The sequence below is a fragment of the Podarcis tiliguerta genome, assembly GCF_965153285.1.
Source record: "Podarcis tiliguerta genome assembly, chromosome: 16".
Taxonomy (NCBI): domain Eukaryota; kingdom Metazoa; phylum Chordata; class Lepidosauria; order Squamata; family Lacertidae; genus Podarcis; species Podarcis tiliguerta.
This window is the reverse complement of record NC_139549.1, coordinates 32,112,889-32,131,233: the sequence shown is the minus strand read 5'-3', so window position 1 is coordinate 32,131,233 and position 18,345 is coordinate 32,112,889. Positions and strand designations below refer to the sequence as shown.

Genomic DNA, 18,345 nt, shown 5'->3' with positions numbered 1-18,345 from the left:
ATCAGGCTTCCAAAATAATAAACTTGCACTCAATTCATAGATGACAGGATTCTCAGTGACTACTAGTCGTAATGCCTGTATACCCACCACGTTTGAAGGCAGCTACCGCCAGCTGCTTGTTATGAGTGGAAGAGTGCCATTGCCTTCATGTCCGTCTGCTGTGAAGAAAATGTTGGACTAGTTTGGTCTGATAACAGCAGAGTGCTTACGTTAACTGCTGCTGAATACAAACCAGGAGAAATAAACAAGAACAATGGGGGCCCCAGTACCTGGTGCTGCAGAGTGGAGCGGCCAGGAGCAGCAACAGCGCCCAGGACAAGAGGATCCATGGAGCTGGGCAGCGCCAGCCATGGGGCTGGGTGTGTGTGCAAGGATCCCCGTGGGTAGGGAAGGGGCTCCACAGTGCCACACCTGCGGTGAGATTGCCATGTAGCTCCCCTTGGGTATGCTCCATCAGTGCCATCACCGCTTCCCGTTCCCACAGCTGCATTGAAAGGGACTCTAAATTCAGGGCTTGGCACCAGCTCATGAGTTTCACCCCTACAGATCTCCCACACACACTTAGAACTTACTCCATTAGCAAAATCATGTACATACAGCACCATAAACAGACTAAAAACCAGTCTATAAATGCTAAGAGGTCAATTGTTTACCTGAAGAGAAAATAACCACTGCTATTTTTAGCAACTCTTGATATCAAGGAAGCCTTGTGAAAGTTAATAAAAAACTATATTTGCAGATATTTTACAAAGATAACTTTGTTTGCATTGATTGAAAGACAGACCACCACCTTTTTCCAGGTAGCATTTCACCAACAGCAGATTCCATTTCAAAAAGTAGTTTTGATACATTATAAAACAAGACAAAGAAGCATGCTGAAGAAATTGTGCAGGCTATGCTCTTGGGGGTGGTAAGGAGGAGGCTTACTTCTAAATTTAGTTTAGCACCCGTGTCCCCAGGTGTGCTTTGCCTCAATGGGAATAATGACAAATGACATGTAACCATAACTACTGCTAATAAGTCCAGGCCTTGGAGAGTGGTTCAATTCAGACTTTTACACTAATTGTGTGAGAGGGGCATTTGTAAAGCAAACGAGAACACTCATTTTCCTATAAGAACAATTGTATGTGATACTGAAGGGCAAGAAGAAAAGAATCAAGTCCAGTCTCCTTTTAGATAGTCTCTTCATCTTGGATACCATCGTGAGAAGGGCTGTTCAAGCAGCCATTGCAGCATCATATTCTACTCTTGTTCCCGCCAACAGGTGTGTATAGCCAGGGGACACCCTCTAATACATGCCCTTTGCACATTTTCAGTTTCCAACCTTTGCTCTAAAGTAACACAGACATGTAAGGGAGCTAAATTATTAAGTTACGAAAACTCAGCCACAATTGTTGTTGCTGAAACCGCTCTGCCCAATTCTTGCTGATCTAGCAAAAATAATTTTGCCGGTTACCAATGCAAAGAATTGCTTTCTAATCCTGTGGGATTTCTGTATCCTCTTTCCACAGAAGAGAGGGGGAAATCATCTCTACACACAGCAATATGCTTTGGTAAGAAGCCTGGGAACCTTTCATGTTGCAGCCAGGCAAGTGGCACCCTTACATGAGTTCAGTATGTAGATTCTCTGGTTTTAGGTTCATTCATTAAGTACTGCTGTAAAGTCTCCATTCATTTTAATGGAGCAGGAGACTGTACTGCAGAAGTACTTTGTGGAATGTGCCAAAAGCACCATGAACACAGCAATGCTGAACAGCCCTTCTATTTACAGATAAATGAAGTGGGGGAAAGAGTAGGCATTCACTGAGTACACTGTGAAACACAATTTCCTACCAAACCATAACCTTGTACACCACAGCGGCACCAGCGGTGCCAGAAAAGGCCCACTCAGCTGCGTGTGATTTTCTCAGGAGGCATAAAGCCTGTGTCACCGAGCAATCGAAGTGCCACTTTGCCACTAGGGCGGATGACCAGGTGGGTGATGCTGCCATTGTTGAGGGATATCCGAAGCCAACCTTCGGGAGGAAATTGTAAAGCTCTGAAAAAGATAAGGAAAGCAGTTACTTCAGCATTTTGAAATGAGTTGTGCTTTTCACTGTTCTTTTTGCACAGAACACATTAGCATTTCAGCTGCAATATGTACACGATAACAAATTCAGAACAGAAACCCTTTGCAACTGAGAAATAAAAAAGGTGTGGTTTGGGGTTTTTTTTTTTTACTTTTTACAGAAATAAATGACATTGCAAGCACAGTAAAATCCTTCTGATTACAAACCTGAAGTCTCAGTCACAACATAGTCCTCCTGCCCTCTTGCTTCCACCCCACACACTTGGCATTACAGTAAGCTTAGAGATACTACTTTCACTTTCGGCAAACATCTGCCTGCCGCTTGCTTTTGATGGCTAACTTGCTGACGTCCCTGCTACAACATTTGTTGCCTTGTACAGATCCCACCTTACTTTTAACAAGCTGAAAATTCCCTCCAGGGAACCTTGCTTTGCCTCAGGAGTTATCCAAAACTGATTAGCATTCCTACAATTCACCATAGCACTTTGCAAGTTGCAGGTACTTTAAGTGGGAATGAGATTCCTATAAGAGGCTGGATTCTACAGTACAGAGCACAAGGCCATCCAAACCATAAGGCCATCCACTGAACTGCACTTCAGTATCAAGAGTCCCAACTTCAACCTGAGGCTCCCAGTGGCTATGAGGGGCTTCCTAATCAGCAGCCAGGGCCAACTTGATATTTTTCATTTTCATTTTTAGGCTTACTAAGGGATTTTAAACTTCACCCAGCAAATCCATAGATAGGTTTCCAGAGGCATCACACAAAGAGGTGAAGCCAGCTTACCTATCCCTCATCTCCAAGGTTGGTTCACCCACCCTCACCATCTAGTGACTCAACCCCAATTCATAAGGTAAATTTATTCCAAGCAAAAGGACCTTTTGGCTCTTGCATTGTATGAGATTATCACTTCCAGGTAGGAAGAAGAGACAGCCGAATAACAAATCACCATGAGCATCAGTGGAATTGATCTCAAAGACAGCCTAAGAACATAAGAGTCTGCTAGATCAGGCCAATGGCCCACCTAGACCAGTGTCCTGTTCTCACAGTGACCATCCAGATGCCTGTGGCAAACCAGCAAGCAGGATCTGAGCACAAGAACTCTGCCCTGTCCTGTGGTTTCCAGCAATTAATAAAATCCTACTTAGATTTAGAGGCCCAATACATTCAAGAAAATACCTAGCACACGGGCTAAGCTATTTTGCCTATTAATTGTAAACGTGGAAGAAAAATATACTCTGGGGAAATAATTTGTGATTTTGCAGTGAAAGGCCAGACGAATGACGATTTAAAGTTCTCTAGTCTTTTTATAACACAATGGTAAAGTCTGCGTCCATTACATTTATTTAAAAAAACACTGACCAGGTGATACGTTGGGACAAACAAAGTTACAATGTAGTCAGCAAGCCTTCTTATGTGAAACAATATCAAAAGAGAGGTGGTTATGTGCACAGGAGAAAAGTCCCACCAGAGACCAATACGTAATTTCAGAAATGTAAAAAATGGAATTTCATTGTGCCCATGTAACATTTGTTAAATTTCAAAATTAAAACAAACATTTGGGATTGTATGAACGGTGAAATGTGGGAGGGGGGAAGAAAAAAGGTTCATCGTTTCAAGGGGTATAGGCTATAAATACTTAAATGAGCGTGCCCAATTTTGAGGAAGGAGGCAGATCTGCATCTTTCCTTTGACCTGAATTCCAAAGAGATACATTAAGTTGAACAGTAGTCCCAGAAACTAAAGTAAACTGTTCTTTTAAGTTAGTGTAATACTCAACCACCTTGCCTCAAGTCCAACAACCGTGTCCATCTTTTGCAAGAGTCAGTTACTACAATGGTTTCAAGAACAAATCACTCTTTCAAAAAATGAACATTTGTTGGCATAGCTTGATAGTTAGAAGTTCAGCAGAAAGACATCAGTACAACTCTGAAACCATACAAAGAGCTTAACGTACCATCTGTTTCTACATACACTGAAATATGGTTCACACATAAACTACTCATTATGACTTGCACTGTTAATCTAGTTAGCCAGCGCAAGCACACATGTCACCCTCTATTAGAAATGTAATGTACCAGATGTCTACTAATATAGACAGGATATTAAATATTAAAGGGAAGCTACACAAGAGGTTGTTATGGAGGTTATAATCTAGCAAAAGGTCAGCAGACACCCTAGGTTTTAATATGCAACTAAGAAGGCTTTTAACCTCTCTATGTGGCAATAGTCACGTTTCAATGTGGAAAGTTGTAGGAACAGGGTCAGCCTCTTATCAGGCTTGCACTACATGATATGACATTCCTTAAGGCAGATCCCTATCCAGAAGAAGGTGATCTTATCAACTTTTGCAATTTCAGGTCTCATTTGCTTTTGCAATGTTGACTGCCAGCTCATTTCTTACTTGTTTGCGGTACACTGTTAAACAAATGCAGATAGGTGCATGAGGCTTGCAACAAGATAGTCCAGCTCAAAACAGCTGAGCTGTGATGGAATATTTGATCTCATACTAGCTATTCCTACCTAATGTTTCTTGCCTACGCAAACAAAGCAACTCTTAACATACTCAACTTTCTGAGTTCACAATGTTCAATTCCTCTAATATATGGATGGCATACTGGGCTCCATGTCTCCCAGAAATGTTTAAGCCTCCCAGAAAACTACCACTGCACATATTTTCAACCACTCCTCCTGGATAGCAAACCCATTCTGAGCAATGGAACCTGTGAATAGGTAATTAATTCCTTCACAGCATAAAGCCATCAAGGTGGTGTACAAGATAAAAACATAATCTCTAAAAATAAATTCAACAAGCTCTAAAAACAAGAAAGTTATCCCTACGAAAAAATGCAGCAAAACTACCTTTTCAGATATAGAATATTGGTATTCCACACATAACTGAGTCACAACCTGGGCCAAATCCTTCTTAAACAGAAATTTATTCAGTAGGCACCTAAACATCATGAGTTTGGATGGTACAGTCATACCTTGGTTTTTGAACACCTTAGTTCACGAACAACTTGGAACTCAAACGCCGCAAACCCGGAAGTAGGTGTTCTAGTTTGCGAACTTTGCCTTGGAAGCCAAACTTGCGGTGTGGCTTCTGCAGCTTCCGATTGGCTGCAGGATGCCCCTGCAGCCAATCGGAAGCTGTGCCTTGGTTTCCAAATATTTTGGAAGTCGAACAGAGTTCCGGAACGTATTCTGTTTGAAAACCAAGGTACAACTGTAATTGATTCCAGGGATCTCAAACTTTAGCACTAAAGTATGCAGTGCAGGCTAAGTGCACTCTAGTTATGGATGCTTAACCCTGTATGCTCTGTTCTCATGCTTCACTTCCAAAACAAAGCACTTAACTAAATTCAGCATCTCTTTATTTCAACCCAAATAGGTCTTCAGCACAGTTCAAAGAAACCAAGGTTACACTGTCTTAGAAGATGCAACCAAAAATGGTAGAGTTGAGCAGGATGTAACATGGGGGACAACTGTACTTCTCTCAAAACATTTATTTGATACCAGAAGGGAAATCCAGTTTCACAGCTTGGGGGCAGAAGACCTGCTAGACAGTTACTTTGGATTTAAGTAATAATTTCTTTTGCTAACTTTGGTGCAGGATTTGGAAGTTCTGCAAGCAGAGTAATAGATAAGCTGCATTCTCATTTTTCCATTTCTAAATTTCATAATACGTTTAGTATGGAAGGTCTATTTGTTTTAAAATCCCCTACTCAAAAATAGAGATTAGAGCAAAGCTTCAAGTTAATCTGGCAGTCATATGCGCTCTGGACAGCTGTTCATTTTACTGTGCACACACCCTCTCCAAATAACTCAGAACCGCTAAATGCATTTGATTGCTTATGTTAAGGGTTAGCACATTATTGTTTTGGTCATGAAGAGCCAATCTAAACTATATCAGTAGGTTTCCCATACCCACCAGTTTGTTTCAATGCCATAGTTACCTGCAAACTATGTAACGAATGACATTAGCATGACAGACGTAGATTTCATAGCTATCCTCTTCCTGCTTTACATCAGCCCTATGAATGTAGTTTCGAAAGGCAGCTTCAATCCGAGCCCCATCTTCGTAATACTGCTAAAATGCAGATAATTGGTTATTGATGTATATATTTAAACATGCACAAGCTTTTCATCTTTAACTCACCATTAGCGTTGGCTACAGAAAAGGATTTTGACATTTCTGATCAAGATACAGGGGTCATTATCCAACCTCAATAACCTGCTGAGATTACTGCCCTACTGAAGGCTATTTTTCTCCACCATCTGAAGTCCATCTTATCAATAGAAATGGACTGCACAGAACATACCTCTTCTGGACCAAACTCAGTGTCCTGGGGCGTGCCTTTTAAACTCTACACCGCCTGGGCAATGGATAACTTATAGGAGGTGCTACTAACTGTGCATCATCCTGTTTATTAGGTCATTAAGCTGGGCTTTGTTCTGTGTTTCCTCATTCACCGAGTTAAGAATGATTAAAGAAAAAAGGTAGGACCTTGCTGCTGTGGCTCCCATTCTTTAGAGTTCCCTCCCTAGTGATATACTGAAATGTTCGTTCCTTTTGCTGTCGTTTAAAAAAATATTCTGTTAATGACAGAAGAAACCTGAGGAAACTTGTCTACATCGCTATAAGTAAAGCCAAAGATTACGCAACATTAAGGCAATTGCTTATACAAAAATCTTACCACAGCTTCTGGCTTCCAGTGGGAGCTAGGAGGATTTGGTTCAATTGGAGCTCCTTCACGCAGAAGGTCAGTGCTTGATTTCTTCACCCCTGGGGGAAGAAAAATGAAGACATGCATTTCAGAGCCTTGTCTCCAGGGCCATCTCTGACATTAAACTCTAGATCTGCATCTATACAAAGTAAGTTAGCATATCAAAGGTGCTGCAAATCTTTTAATACCCTGGTTGTAAACTCGTGTTATGACAAGCAAGGAAGAATAGTACATGGCCTGAAGGTTTTGTGCTAGAATGTACTCCTTGTACAAGTAATGTGCATCGTGTCAGAGATAGAGATTAAGAGAAAGGGTCTTGTTGGTGACTTGTGGAAGTCAGTTGGTTTTTCACATCTCAGCCAGTGTGATGTATCAGCAGAGTATGTGCAGCCCCCAGCAGAGTCTTAAGAGATTTCTTGCTTCCAGCAGCCAGTTTTCTCTAGAATTCCAAAGGAATTCTAATGGAAAACTCCTCCCACTCAGTTCAAAGTAACAAAGAGTTTATTGTCTTTTTTTTTTTTTGAAATAATTTTTATTAACAGGCCAATCACATCACATTGTTCAAATCACATTAGTTCCAGATTATACAGCCAAATTTTAAAATTTTGGGGGGTACCCATACATCAAGCTCCGCACGAGTCCAAAATTCCAGATGACTCCAGACATCACTTATTTGCTGCTTTTATTAAACAGTTCCATCCAGTTCGATTCGGATAGATCTTTATTACTTTCTTTCTCTTCTTGTTGTTATCATTTATTCCTTTCTTTGCGATCTCTGATGATTTTCACAAACAGATTGAAGATTTGGCGTCTCTGTGTGGGTTTTGTGCTCTTCCAAGCTCATATTATTCAGGAACGACCTCTGTTAAATACTTCCATAAACAAAGTTAATCTTCGGTCGGTCCATTATTTTTCCTCAGGCTAGCCCAATAAATCAGACAAATCAGGGGGCTCTGTCAGGTCAAACTTGCATTCCAACCTTCCTTCTCTTTCAAGTAGTCCTGAATTCTCCTCCCCCTGTTCCTTCTGTTCTCCTGCCAGCCTGTCTTGGCGAGACGCCATATTTTTTTAACTGCGTCATAGGAATTTTCCTCCTTCTCGCCATTCGATCTTCTCGTATTGTAATCATTTCCCCCCCACAGTTTTAAAGTTCTGTTTATGGTTTTTAAAACGCGACGATCTTATTTCTTTCTAGGGTGGAGGATTATTATAGTCATATCATGCAAAGGAAATAGAGAGAGTTTTTTCCTCCACCCCCCCCCTTCGTTCCAGCCTTACATTCTCATGGTGGTAATTCATCAAAAGATTTACTTATCCATCCGTCACTCCCGATCACAGAGATGAATTAATCAGCAGTCTTTATCGTCGAGCTTCACTTGATATATGTGCTTCAGCCTTCTTTCCGATCCGTTATTTCCAATTAGTTCCAATTATAATTCCAAGCTGAAGCAACCAGCACGCGCTGATTGGAATCGGCGTCGGGAAGATCTGATTCCATCGAGGGCTTTTGCCAAGTGTTCCACACACCCGTCTCTCGGATCAGGGGGTGCATTATGAACACCGCTGGCAGGGCAGTCCCCCCCATACCCTTGGGGGGGCCAGGAAGGCTGCCAACTTCCCATAGCAGCCCTTTAATACCTCGTATGGGTCAGAGAGATGTTATTGTCGGCCATCTTCCAACGCGCCACCTAGTGGCCCCCCAACAAAGAGTTTATTGTCTCCAGACACAAGACAAAGCTAAGCACTGCTACCTACTATGTACAGTTCTTCTGGTCCTTGACGTAAAGATACATGTGTACAGACCCACAAATAACATCACCATGCTAGCTGCTGTGTAAAACCTCTTCCCCCAACTCTCACAGATTCAGTCAGACCCTGACAGCAAACAGAACAATATCAGGACAGGCGCAGCATCAGAACAGGACCAGACAAGATGTCACATAATGAAAGCAATGCCCCAGTGACTATTATACCTGTCTCTACTCGTAGGCATATCTCCTGAACCAATGGAAGGGTGAACGACTCAGCAAGTCATACACTTGAGCTTGCTCTGTTGCTATGGTAACCCAGTGCACCTGCACTCTTATCTCAGAACATCCAGACATGGGGGATCAGAGTGGTTCCCCATCACTAACCTAGAGGAAAGAATTTCGGCAAACCTCTGCAGCAACACCTTGGTAGTTCAGTCGGTAGAGCGCAAGACTTAATTTCAGGGCCGTGTGTTCAAGCCCCATGTTGAGCAAAAGATTCCTGCATTGCATGATTGCACTAGATGACCCTTGTGGTCCCTTCCAACAGTACAATACAATTCTATGATTCTATGTACTAATGTTCTCTTAAACATATCGCTATGTGTTCTTTCCCACTTTGCAGTCAATACTGGTTCTCACACAATTAAAATTAATAAACAGTAAATATATTAGGAATACATGGGAGATGTTTAAAACATTTAACAGGCCTTCATCAGAATATTCCAGGGCAGGCAAACAATTCACGTAACACACAAATGTAGTGTTTTGTTTTTTTAATAACATAAAGGCAGACTGAAGATATAAAACTTAGGGGGGAATAAAGCTCAATTCCAACTAAAATTCCCCATCTAAAATGCCTATGCAAGGGCTTAATCAGGCACCATATGTCAATGCTTTGATTCAAGAATGCACCCAGCTTAGTCTGCATGGCCCACTCTGTGTTTATTAAAGCCACACTGTCTATTTAGAACAAATTAGGTTTCCTGATTCAACAAGAGAATTCACTCACCAGGAAGATGCTTGCTGATGATGTTGGTTGTTTCAGTTGCTCTGGTCATAGAAGAATGAACAATTTTATCAAATTTCAGTCCCAAGCTTGCAAGCCTTTGCCCTGTCAACTCAGCTTGTTCACGACCTGAAAATTAAGGCAATGTATAAACTGCAATGTGTGCCTTTTAACACATTCCGGGGGGGGCGGGGGGAGAATAAGATTTCTACATTATGTAGACCTTTTGTCCCAGCACAATGATACACAAACAGTTATTGGCACTGCTGTTCTTTCAACTTGTATCTTCATCCAAACAGATACAATGAATTTTTGAGTATGTGGAAGTACAAGCAGAATTCCAGATGGGGCCTCCTTGCTAATCAAGGGTTTGTTTAATCCGGAAGAAGGTTGCATTGTTTGTAGAACTATTTAATAATATTGTTTTATATATATGTATATATAAGTATATTATAAAATATATATGTACGATGCTTTATAGCAGTACAAAATTATAATCTAAAATTCAACAGAGGATAAATAGGTAGAAGGGAAGGGTAGCGTAGGCAAGTGTAAAGAAAATATATGCATTTGTTTCAGTTACATATGCTTAGCCTTGGCAACAGGAATAGTTGCTAGGAGAAGGGAACTAGGGTGCTGAGCCAAAGACTATATGGAAAAGGAGGGCTTTGAAAGATTTGAAGAAGCGGGGGGTGGGGCAACATACAGGTATTCTGGGAGGTAGTTCAAAGCATACCAATCAGCAAGGGTGGGATCTTCTCAAAGAGCAGGAAGCCTTCACATGGATTAGGGTAGTCAAGTACAGGCAATGAGCAAATAAAAGCAAAGGGATGAGAAGCAAGAGAAAGAGGGATTTGAAAGCCACTAGACTTAGTGATTTGATTAAGAGGCAAGACCAAATGAACCTACAGAGAAATGCTGCAATATAAAGTTTTCCTGTGCATCAGAAAAGCCAGTCATGTTGGAGAAGAGGGAAAGAAATGTGTCCAGTTGTGCTCCTTACTGCAACAACAAACTAGGCCAAATATTGCTCTTCCAGCATTGCAGAGAAGGCACCGGGGGCAGAAAAGGCTGGGCAACAGACTTGGGGATGAAATGACACAGCTACTGCAACTATTTATTTACACAGCTGACCAACAAAAGTTTGTAATGCCTAAATGCCAATTCACAATGGAAATAATCTACCTGTTAACAACAACACTCTGGTCTCTGCCACGAAGTACTAAGGGAGACTGAATAGTTTCCCTACCCCACATTTTAATGAGAGGTAATCAAATCAGTAAATAAACTGGCAACTTTGCTTTCTCCCCCAGCTCTGAGGTATGAAAGGGCCAGTCATACATACCAAGCTTGGTCAGAATTCTCTCTTTATCACTGTTCCCATCTGTGTTGTACTGAGAATGGCGTATGAGGAATATGTGTCTGGTAGCTTTTGCTTTGTAGTGGGCTAGACGAGATGAGTCCTCCTCTTCCCCAGTCTCTTCATTTTTCTTTTTCAGGTTCATAAGAGCCAGTGGTTCTCTCCTGAAAAACATTTTGAAGTTTATATTTCTGTATCAATAAACGATGGGGCAGAGGTAGCCAACATAGTGCTCACCAGATGTCTGACTACAATGCCCATAATTCCTGACCATTGGTCATGCTGGCTGGGGCCAGTGGGAATTGGGGAGTCCAACAACATACATAGAGCTCTATGTTAAGATACTCCTGTAATAAGATAACTGGACATGCAAATGAAATGACCCAACAACATCCTTTTCAGTGCAACATGTTCGCTTGACAAAATCAACCAGATTTGCAGTGGTACCTCTGGTTATGAACTTAATTCGTTTGGGAGGTCCATTCTTAAGCTGAAACCGTTCTTATCCTGAGGCGCGTTTTTGCTAATGGGGCCTGCCTCTGGTGCACAATTTCCATTCGCATCCTGGGGCAAAGTTCGCAACCAGGAGCAGCTACTTCTGGGTTAGTGGAGCTCATAACCTGAAGCGTTCATAACCAGAAGTGTTTGGTACAGAGGTACCACTGTAACAATGCTCACTTTATATCCCCCACGCAATACGCAATCCCTCATTAAGAAGCTCAACATCTCAATAATGTCTCATTTCTACCCATTGAGAAAGGCAGTTTGGGGGCAGTTTGTGAAGCCAGAAAGAAAAGGCAGCAATGCAAAGCTTCAGGAGTCTAGTGCAATGAGAGATTTAGAGGTATGACTGGTGCCCAAAGAAACACTTTTAGACATACCAAAGAACTGAGGCATGAGTCTGCAATGCGTGCGTAAAAATACATACAGCATTTAAGCACAGTGCACTACAACTACTACAGCAGGCAAATAATTTATTAAGTGGTCTGCCAAGATCCTAAGCAATTTTTAAGTGATCTGTGGTGGGGAGGGGTTTGGGAACCACTGCATTAGTACATGAACCAGCCCTATACCAAGACTCATCTTCTGAAGCAGCCATTTGGAGTTGCTCAGTTTCATTCCAGTGTCTGAAATTATTAATCACTGTATTTTCACTGGTCCATTAATGCACCAGTTCAGCCAATATCTTTGGATCGTTTCTGCCAACAGGGTACAAGATAGTAGGTTTTCCCATCATCCATCTGGAACATTTCCTCATTCTTTTCCTTCTGTTCTGATTTCCCACAGCTGTCTCAGCTTTTAGCAATGAAAGGGGAAATTCTTGGAAGTAAACATCAGCTTATGTACTCAGATGTGGTTTTTTAAAGTTTTGGAATATTATAGAAGAGTCAAAGAGTTATTTTAACTTCTGGAAGACAAAGTGGACTAGCACAAAAGAAAGTATATATAAGACAGCCCTATCACACAGAACACATTAAATATTGATACATCTTTTTGATTATGTTTATGCTATTAATACATTTCACAACAGCAATATAGCAGCACCAAGTATTCTCTTCTCACATACTTTGTAGGGGTGTACACCAACCACTAGATTTGATTCAGACCCCGATTTGGTGCTTAAGAAATCAACCCAATTTAGCTTGACCAAGTTTGAATCAGATTTTTTTTAAGGGAAGAAATTGTAAATGCTACTTGATGAAGTTGCTACAATAGGAACAACTTAGTTTCCACAATACCACTAGCACAACTGCAAATACATGCACCACTTAATGCAATTCCGAAGTCTGGATGTTAGAAACAAGCCAGAACTGTACCCACCCCACATATTTTCCTTTAGTTTATTTACAGATAGTCTTATGTCCCATTCACACCCAGAAGTTATCTTAGTACTTAACAGTTTAAGCAGAACCATGAGATAAGAGGTATGAGATACAGAACAGAAGACATGTATGGCCTTCACAGCTTTGGGGAAGGGCCATAGCTCAGCAGAAAAGCATATAGGAGATCCCAGGTTCAATCCCCAGTATCTCCAAAGAGTGGGGGGGGGGGGGGGGAGGTCCAAGCTTGAAACCCTGAAGAGCTGCTGCCTATCAGTGTTGACAATATTGAATTAGATGGACTATTGGCCTGGCTAATTAATTTTGATGAGCTCTAAAAAAAATTTTCATATTAACAAAATTAAGAAAACTTGAAGTTTTAAAATGAAAAATATTGGCCTGGCAAGGAATATAACTAATTGTTCATTGCTATCACACCGGTCCAAGGAACTTCTCTGCAAAGTCCTCAGGGACCCAAAGAATATTTATTATATGTATTACTTATAAAATTTGTATGCTATCCCTCATCTGAAGATCACAGCATAAAAGTTAAATATGCTAAAAATTGAAACATGCTAGCAAGGCAAAATTTTAATACCAAAGTTTACAATTCTAGCATATGAGCTGACACATGATTGTGCACCTGTTCTGAGTTTACCTATTCACTGCTCTCAGAACGATTTTGAAGAAAAGCTAGATAGTATAGACTTTGAAGTGAGTCAGAAAAGTGGTTTTTCCCATGGTGGGTACAGTTGAAAAACTGCAGTGCTGTGCCATAGAAGGGAATAAGCCAAGTTTGAACAGATGTCACCAAATGACATATCTGTAATAAGCCTCTCATTTATTTGTTCACACATCTGCAATGTGTAGTGGTGCCAAGCCATTATAAAATTAGGAGGTGGGAGGACTTTTGCTCAGATTTAGTGTTATTAAACCAGCGATAGAACCATCTGGGAAGGAATTAAATAAAAGTATAAGCTTAGCACTTCCCTCTAGCTTAGCCTTCCCTACTCTGGTACTCTCCAGATGTTTTAGACTACATCTACCATCAGCCCAGTGGGATGCGGGTGGCACTGTGGTGTAAACCACTGAGCCTTGGGCTTGCCAATCGGAAGGTCGGCGGTTTGAATCCCTGCGATGGGGTGAGCTCCCGTTGCTTGATCCCAGCTCCTGCCAACCTAGCAGTTCAAAAGCATGTCAGAGTGCAAGCAGATACAGTGGTACCTCGGGTTAGTAACTTAATTCATTCCAGTGGTAACTCAGGTTAAGAACTTAATCCATTCCAAAGGCCCAGTCTTAACCTGAAACTGTTCTTAACCTGAGGTACCACGTTAGCTAATGGGGCCTTCCGCTCCCGCCACGCAGCCACTGCACAATTTCTGTTCTCATCCTGAAGCAAAATTCTTAACCTGAGGTACTATTTATGGGTTAGCGGAGTCTGTAACCTGAAGTGTCTGTAACCTGAGGTACTACTGTATATTATTTAATAGATTTATACCCAATCTCATCAGGAAACTTTCTGTTATTTTGAGATTCTCTAAAGGTTCTCTAACCCCAATTATTAAAATGTCCTTTCACATCCAATACTGATGTAGAAGACTCTCCTAAACTGTCAGGAGTCAACATAACCACCTAAATATGTTTAGTGGGGAATTATATTTGCATTGTTGTGGCTTGGTAAAGAGTCTTGAGTCTATTAACAATGTGAGTGCTGAATTCATAATTTTGACTCATCACCAATTTAAATCTCCTTGGATATTAAGAGAATGAATCCACATCCTGCTGAAAATTGCTGGGTATACTCCTCAGTTTTCATTTTCCACCCCAGGCACAGCTGTGCTTCAGCAAACAAGGGTGAAGCATAAATACCAGTTCAGGGGCAGATATCCATTAGGGCTTGTTCACATTAAGCTTTCATAAACTGAAATGCAACTTCTCCTATTAAGTTTCTCAACATTTCTTAAGGTGAACATAGGGAAGTGGCAAGAAGTACAAGTGTGGTTCTCAGGTTCAGCAACCACATCTCACAAGATTTACCAGAAGTCTGTCTAAATCACATATTCACAGTAATATACATGTGCATTTCAGCACTGCCTGTAGTTAAAAGCTGTGTAAGAAGCCATCCGAGCCAATACAAGCCACAACTAGGGATGAATCTTGACCTGTGGCAGAAATAGTTGAAAATATAAAACTGCTTGCTGGAAAGAGGTGGGTGGGGTAGCAAGTGCTGAGTACAAGTGACCATCAGGTTTCTGGGCACCCTGAGCATCCAGATACGATGGAATAAATGTTTGGCAATAAACACACTGGACCACATTTACCTCTTGTCACTCAAGGTGTTTAGTAAGGAAAAACTACAGCCATTTAGTGCTGTAGTCAAATGCTAATGCAAATTAGAATGTGCAACCATAACTGAACACTGAAAAGATGGGAGAAAAACCTGCTTGTAAAAAATACAAGTTTGTTATTTGAGGTATTTTTAACATTTTGCCGTCACTGAATTGATTGGGATTCTCTCCCAATGAGAATATGGGCCTTAAAATCAATGTTAAGAATGGCAAGCAGGGAGTCAAATGTGGTAGGAAACAGATTGTGTGTATAGACTGCATAACTCTCCAGGAAAAACAGGGAGATAATCCATTCTAAGATTGCAATTCAGTAAAGTTACTCAAAGTGTTTGGGTTAAGAATGTGCTTTTGTTTAATTAGGCTGCAGATATTTTTAAAACTGTACTTTTTTATTAGAGGTACGGAAGGGAATGGTTGTGTTATATTAGGAGAGACATTTTCCATCCCTCCACAATGAAGACTGCCCGCTGCAACAAATTCAGGCACTTAACTTAAAACATACATCTTTCCTGCAGAATTGCTTTTACTCACATGCACGTTTCATCAACTAAGCCCCATTCAAAATGGATAAATTCTATTTAAACAAGTTATTTTTATTTGGACTCCTAGCTCATACAAAACAAAGACCCCCCACATAGCCTTCATTTGTGCCAGGGCAGAGTCCTTGCATCTGTTTATATTATGCCAGAACTCCATAATAAAGATTACACAACACATCATTAATGAAATACACTGCTACAGGATGTACAGGTAGTGAGGAACTTAGATGGCTTTCAGCTAGGATTAGACAATGGCTCTTAAGCCGCAACTACTTGTTCCCAGAGAGCATTCCCAGGAGTTATGAATTACCTTTGGGTTTTGCAGCTTCCTGGAGACATTTACCTGACTTTTTTGGGACGCATGGACTAAATGACTTTTTAGAATCCTTATTTCAGCAGATTTATGTTCCACTTTTTGACTAAGTTCTCAAGTTTCAACTCACAAAAGTCTCTCCCTTATTCCCCGAGGGATTTCTTGCCAAATTTTGTATTAACATGACGAAGGGCCTGCCATTCCTGTACTAAACGACGATAAAGTCAATCAAAGTTGTACCACCAACTCTGATTTATCAAAGTATTTCTGTATCACGATGACTTAAAACACCAGAACCTTACAACACAAAACACCTATTACAAAGCCCATGATCTATCCTCCACTCCATGCCCTCAAATACATGTAATTAAAGAGGCAGCAGCTCCTTAAAGCAAAGGCCGGGTAAATCCACCCCCTCACTTTTAGCAACACTGCAATTCAAACCCACGAAATCGTCTGAAAATGCAGCTCTTTCGACAACCGGGAAGAGGCAGCGTTTCATTTTTCAGTTTCATTTTCTTTTCTGGTGAAGGGAAAAGCACTTTATATAAATAATAAAGCAGCTGAACGATTAAAATATGACGATGGCGAAGCCCATGGCGGGGGGTGGGATGGGGGGTTGCCAACGGAGAGCAGCCTGGCGTGCTCCTGTGCTTTTGAAGGTTGCCAACTTACGGCATCTTGGCCTGCTCCTATTACCTTGGGGAGGTGTTTTTTTGGGGGGGTGGGGAACGGGATTTTCGCCCGCCTGCCAAGAGGCCTGAAGATGCTTCGCTTTACCTGTCCCAGTTGTCGTCCCAATAGCCGCAGTTGGGCTTCTCCAGCCAGCCGGGCGCCGTGGCGGGGCAGGAGGCTGCGTTGGCCGGCGAAGACAGAAGCAGCAGCCCCGGCGGGGGAGCCGCGGACGGAGGTAGGGGAACCGGGGCGTCGCCGGAGCTTTTCCCCACCACCTGCTGCTGCTGCTGCTTCCCGAGAGGCACCGCAGAGAAGAAGACAGAGCCGCCCGCCAACCCGCAAGCGGCGGCCGCGGCCACCGCAACGACCCGCCTGAACGCCATGGAAGGAACTGAGGGAGGCAGGCAGGCAGCGACGAAGAAGAAAGCGCGCGAGGAAGCGGCGCGGAATAGGGGCGCCCGAGCCTAAATAAGCGGCGAAGGAAAGGCGGACTGAGGGAGAGGGAGGAGCAGGAGGAAAAGGCAGCAGCCGGCAGCCGGCGTCACACGCCCCCTTCACAGCGCCGCCCTGCCGAGGCGGGCAAGGCAGGCAGGCAGGCAAGCTGACTCCCGCCGCCGACGGCGCCCGGCGTGGGACAAGATTGCTCCGTCCCTGAGGAGAAAAGCGTTTCTGAAGGAAACTGGTGAGGAGGGGAGGGGGAGGGGGCGCCAACCTCCTCGCGCACGCGCTCTTTACCTCCCTTGTTTTTGCGCGTTTCCTTTTTTTTCCATTCTGTTATATTACTCGTTCTCCAGTCTTTTTATTTTATTTTAATCGAATAAAGGAAACGAAACAAACGCCTCGCCTCGCGTACGTGATGTGCGCATACAAAATGAAGACGGGGGTGGCGGGGAGAGCGTAAATACCGGTTTTACCTGAATATACACTTTGGAAAAGAAAAAGAATAAAAAGAATAAAACACCACCCCCAACGAATCTAGTTGTGAGGAAAAGACTAGGGGGGGGGGACCGAAATCAGGAAAATACTAGTTGTTGAAATTATATATTTATTTTATACGCCGCCTTTTCCCCCCGGACGGGACTCGAGGCAGCTCGCAGATAAAAATAACTGTTCAAAAACAAAAGTTAGCGTTCAGTTACTTCCCGAAGAGTTTATATCAGCGTGTTTGCTTGCTTTGTTATTTGCATGTACTCTTTCCCCCTCCTAAGAGGAGTTTTCTGGGCGACGTTTCTCAAGGTTAGGTTTAAAGCAATTACATCAAAACACACTTAACGTATCCACGCCCTGCGTTTCAAATGCATGCAATGCACACACAACATAAATATTATTTGGGAAGTGTAGTTTCTCCCCTCACAGCTGCAATGCGTAGCATTCCTAAGTGCGGTTCACAGATTCTTTGAGAGAAATCCTCTGCTTTAAGTGCGTGTCACAGAAAATTACGTGCACTGAATGTGATTTAAATGCTTTGTGTGGATCTGCATGGTTAGTGCAAAACTAATATAAAAAAATCACACACAAAAAAGCAAAAAAATCTCAATCAATTCCTCTCTCTCGACTTTATCAGCACTATGCATTTAAGCCAGTATCATACCACTTTAAATTCTCATGGCTTCCCCCAAAGACTTGGGAACTGTAGTTTCTTAAAGGTGTTGTGAGTTGTTGAGAAGCCCCTATTCCCCTCAGATAAGTGGCTTAAGAGGGTGATGACCGCAGCATTTACTCAATCCACAGGCCTAAAAA

General features: G+C 42.1%; 1 protein-coding gene across 2 annotated transcripts; it reads right to left on the bottom strand.

Annotated features, from left to right (window-relative positions):
- Positions 1–707: 707 nt before the first annotated feature.
- On the bottom strand, positions 708–17,313 carry PGAM5 (PGAM family member 5, mitochondrial serine/threonine protein phosphatase). Of its 2 annotated transcripts, none has more exons than XM_083418364.1 (6): positions 16,711–17,313; positions 10,896–11,074; positions 9,554–9,679; positions 6,764–6,852; positions 6,023–6,153; positions 708–2,038 (listed from the first exon to the last, which is right to left on the bottom strand). In XM_083418364.1, the coding sequence occupies exons 1-6, from the start codon at positions 16,986–16,988 to the stop codon at positions 1,888–1,890; spliced, it is 954 nt and encodes a 317-aa protein (XP_083274490.1). In that variant the 5' UTR covers positions 16,989–17,313; the 3' UTR covers positions 708–1,887. The 2 variants fall into 2 exon arrangements, with proteins under 2 accessions (XP_083274490.1, XP_083274489.1); XM_083418363.1 differs by having other exon boundaries at positions 6,023–6,156; positions 16,711–17,210.
- Between the last annotated feature and the right edge of the window lie 1,032 nt (positions 17,314–18,345).

What these genes read in the sequence shown, in the direction of transcription:
- PGAM5 (XM_083418363.1), bottom strand. Translation starts at nt 16,988, where the DNA reads ATGGCGTTCAGGCGGGTCGTTGCGGTGGCCGCGGCCGCCGCTTGCGGG. An exon ending in TGGGACGACAACTGGGACAG is followed by an intron (nt 11,075 to 16,710) that starts GTAAAGCGAAGC and finishes AATGTTTTTCAG; the next exon opens with GAGAGAACCACTGGCTCTTA. An exon ending in ATTCGTTACATAGTTTGCAG is followed by an intron (nt 2,039 to 6,022) that starts GTAACTATGGCA and finishes TATCTTTTTCAG; the next exon opens with AGCTTTACAATTTCCTCCCG.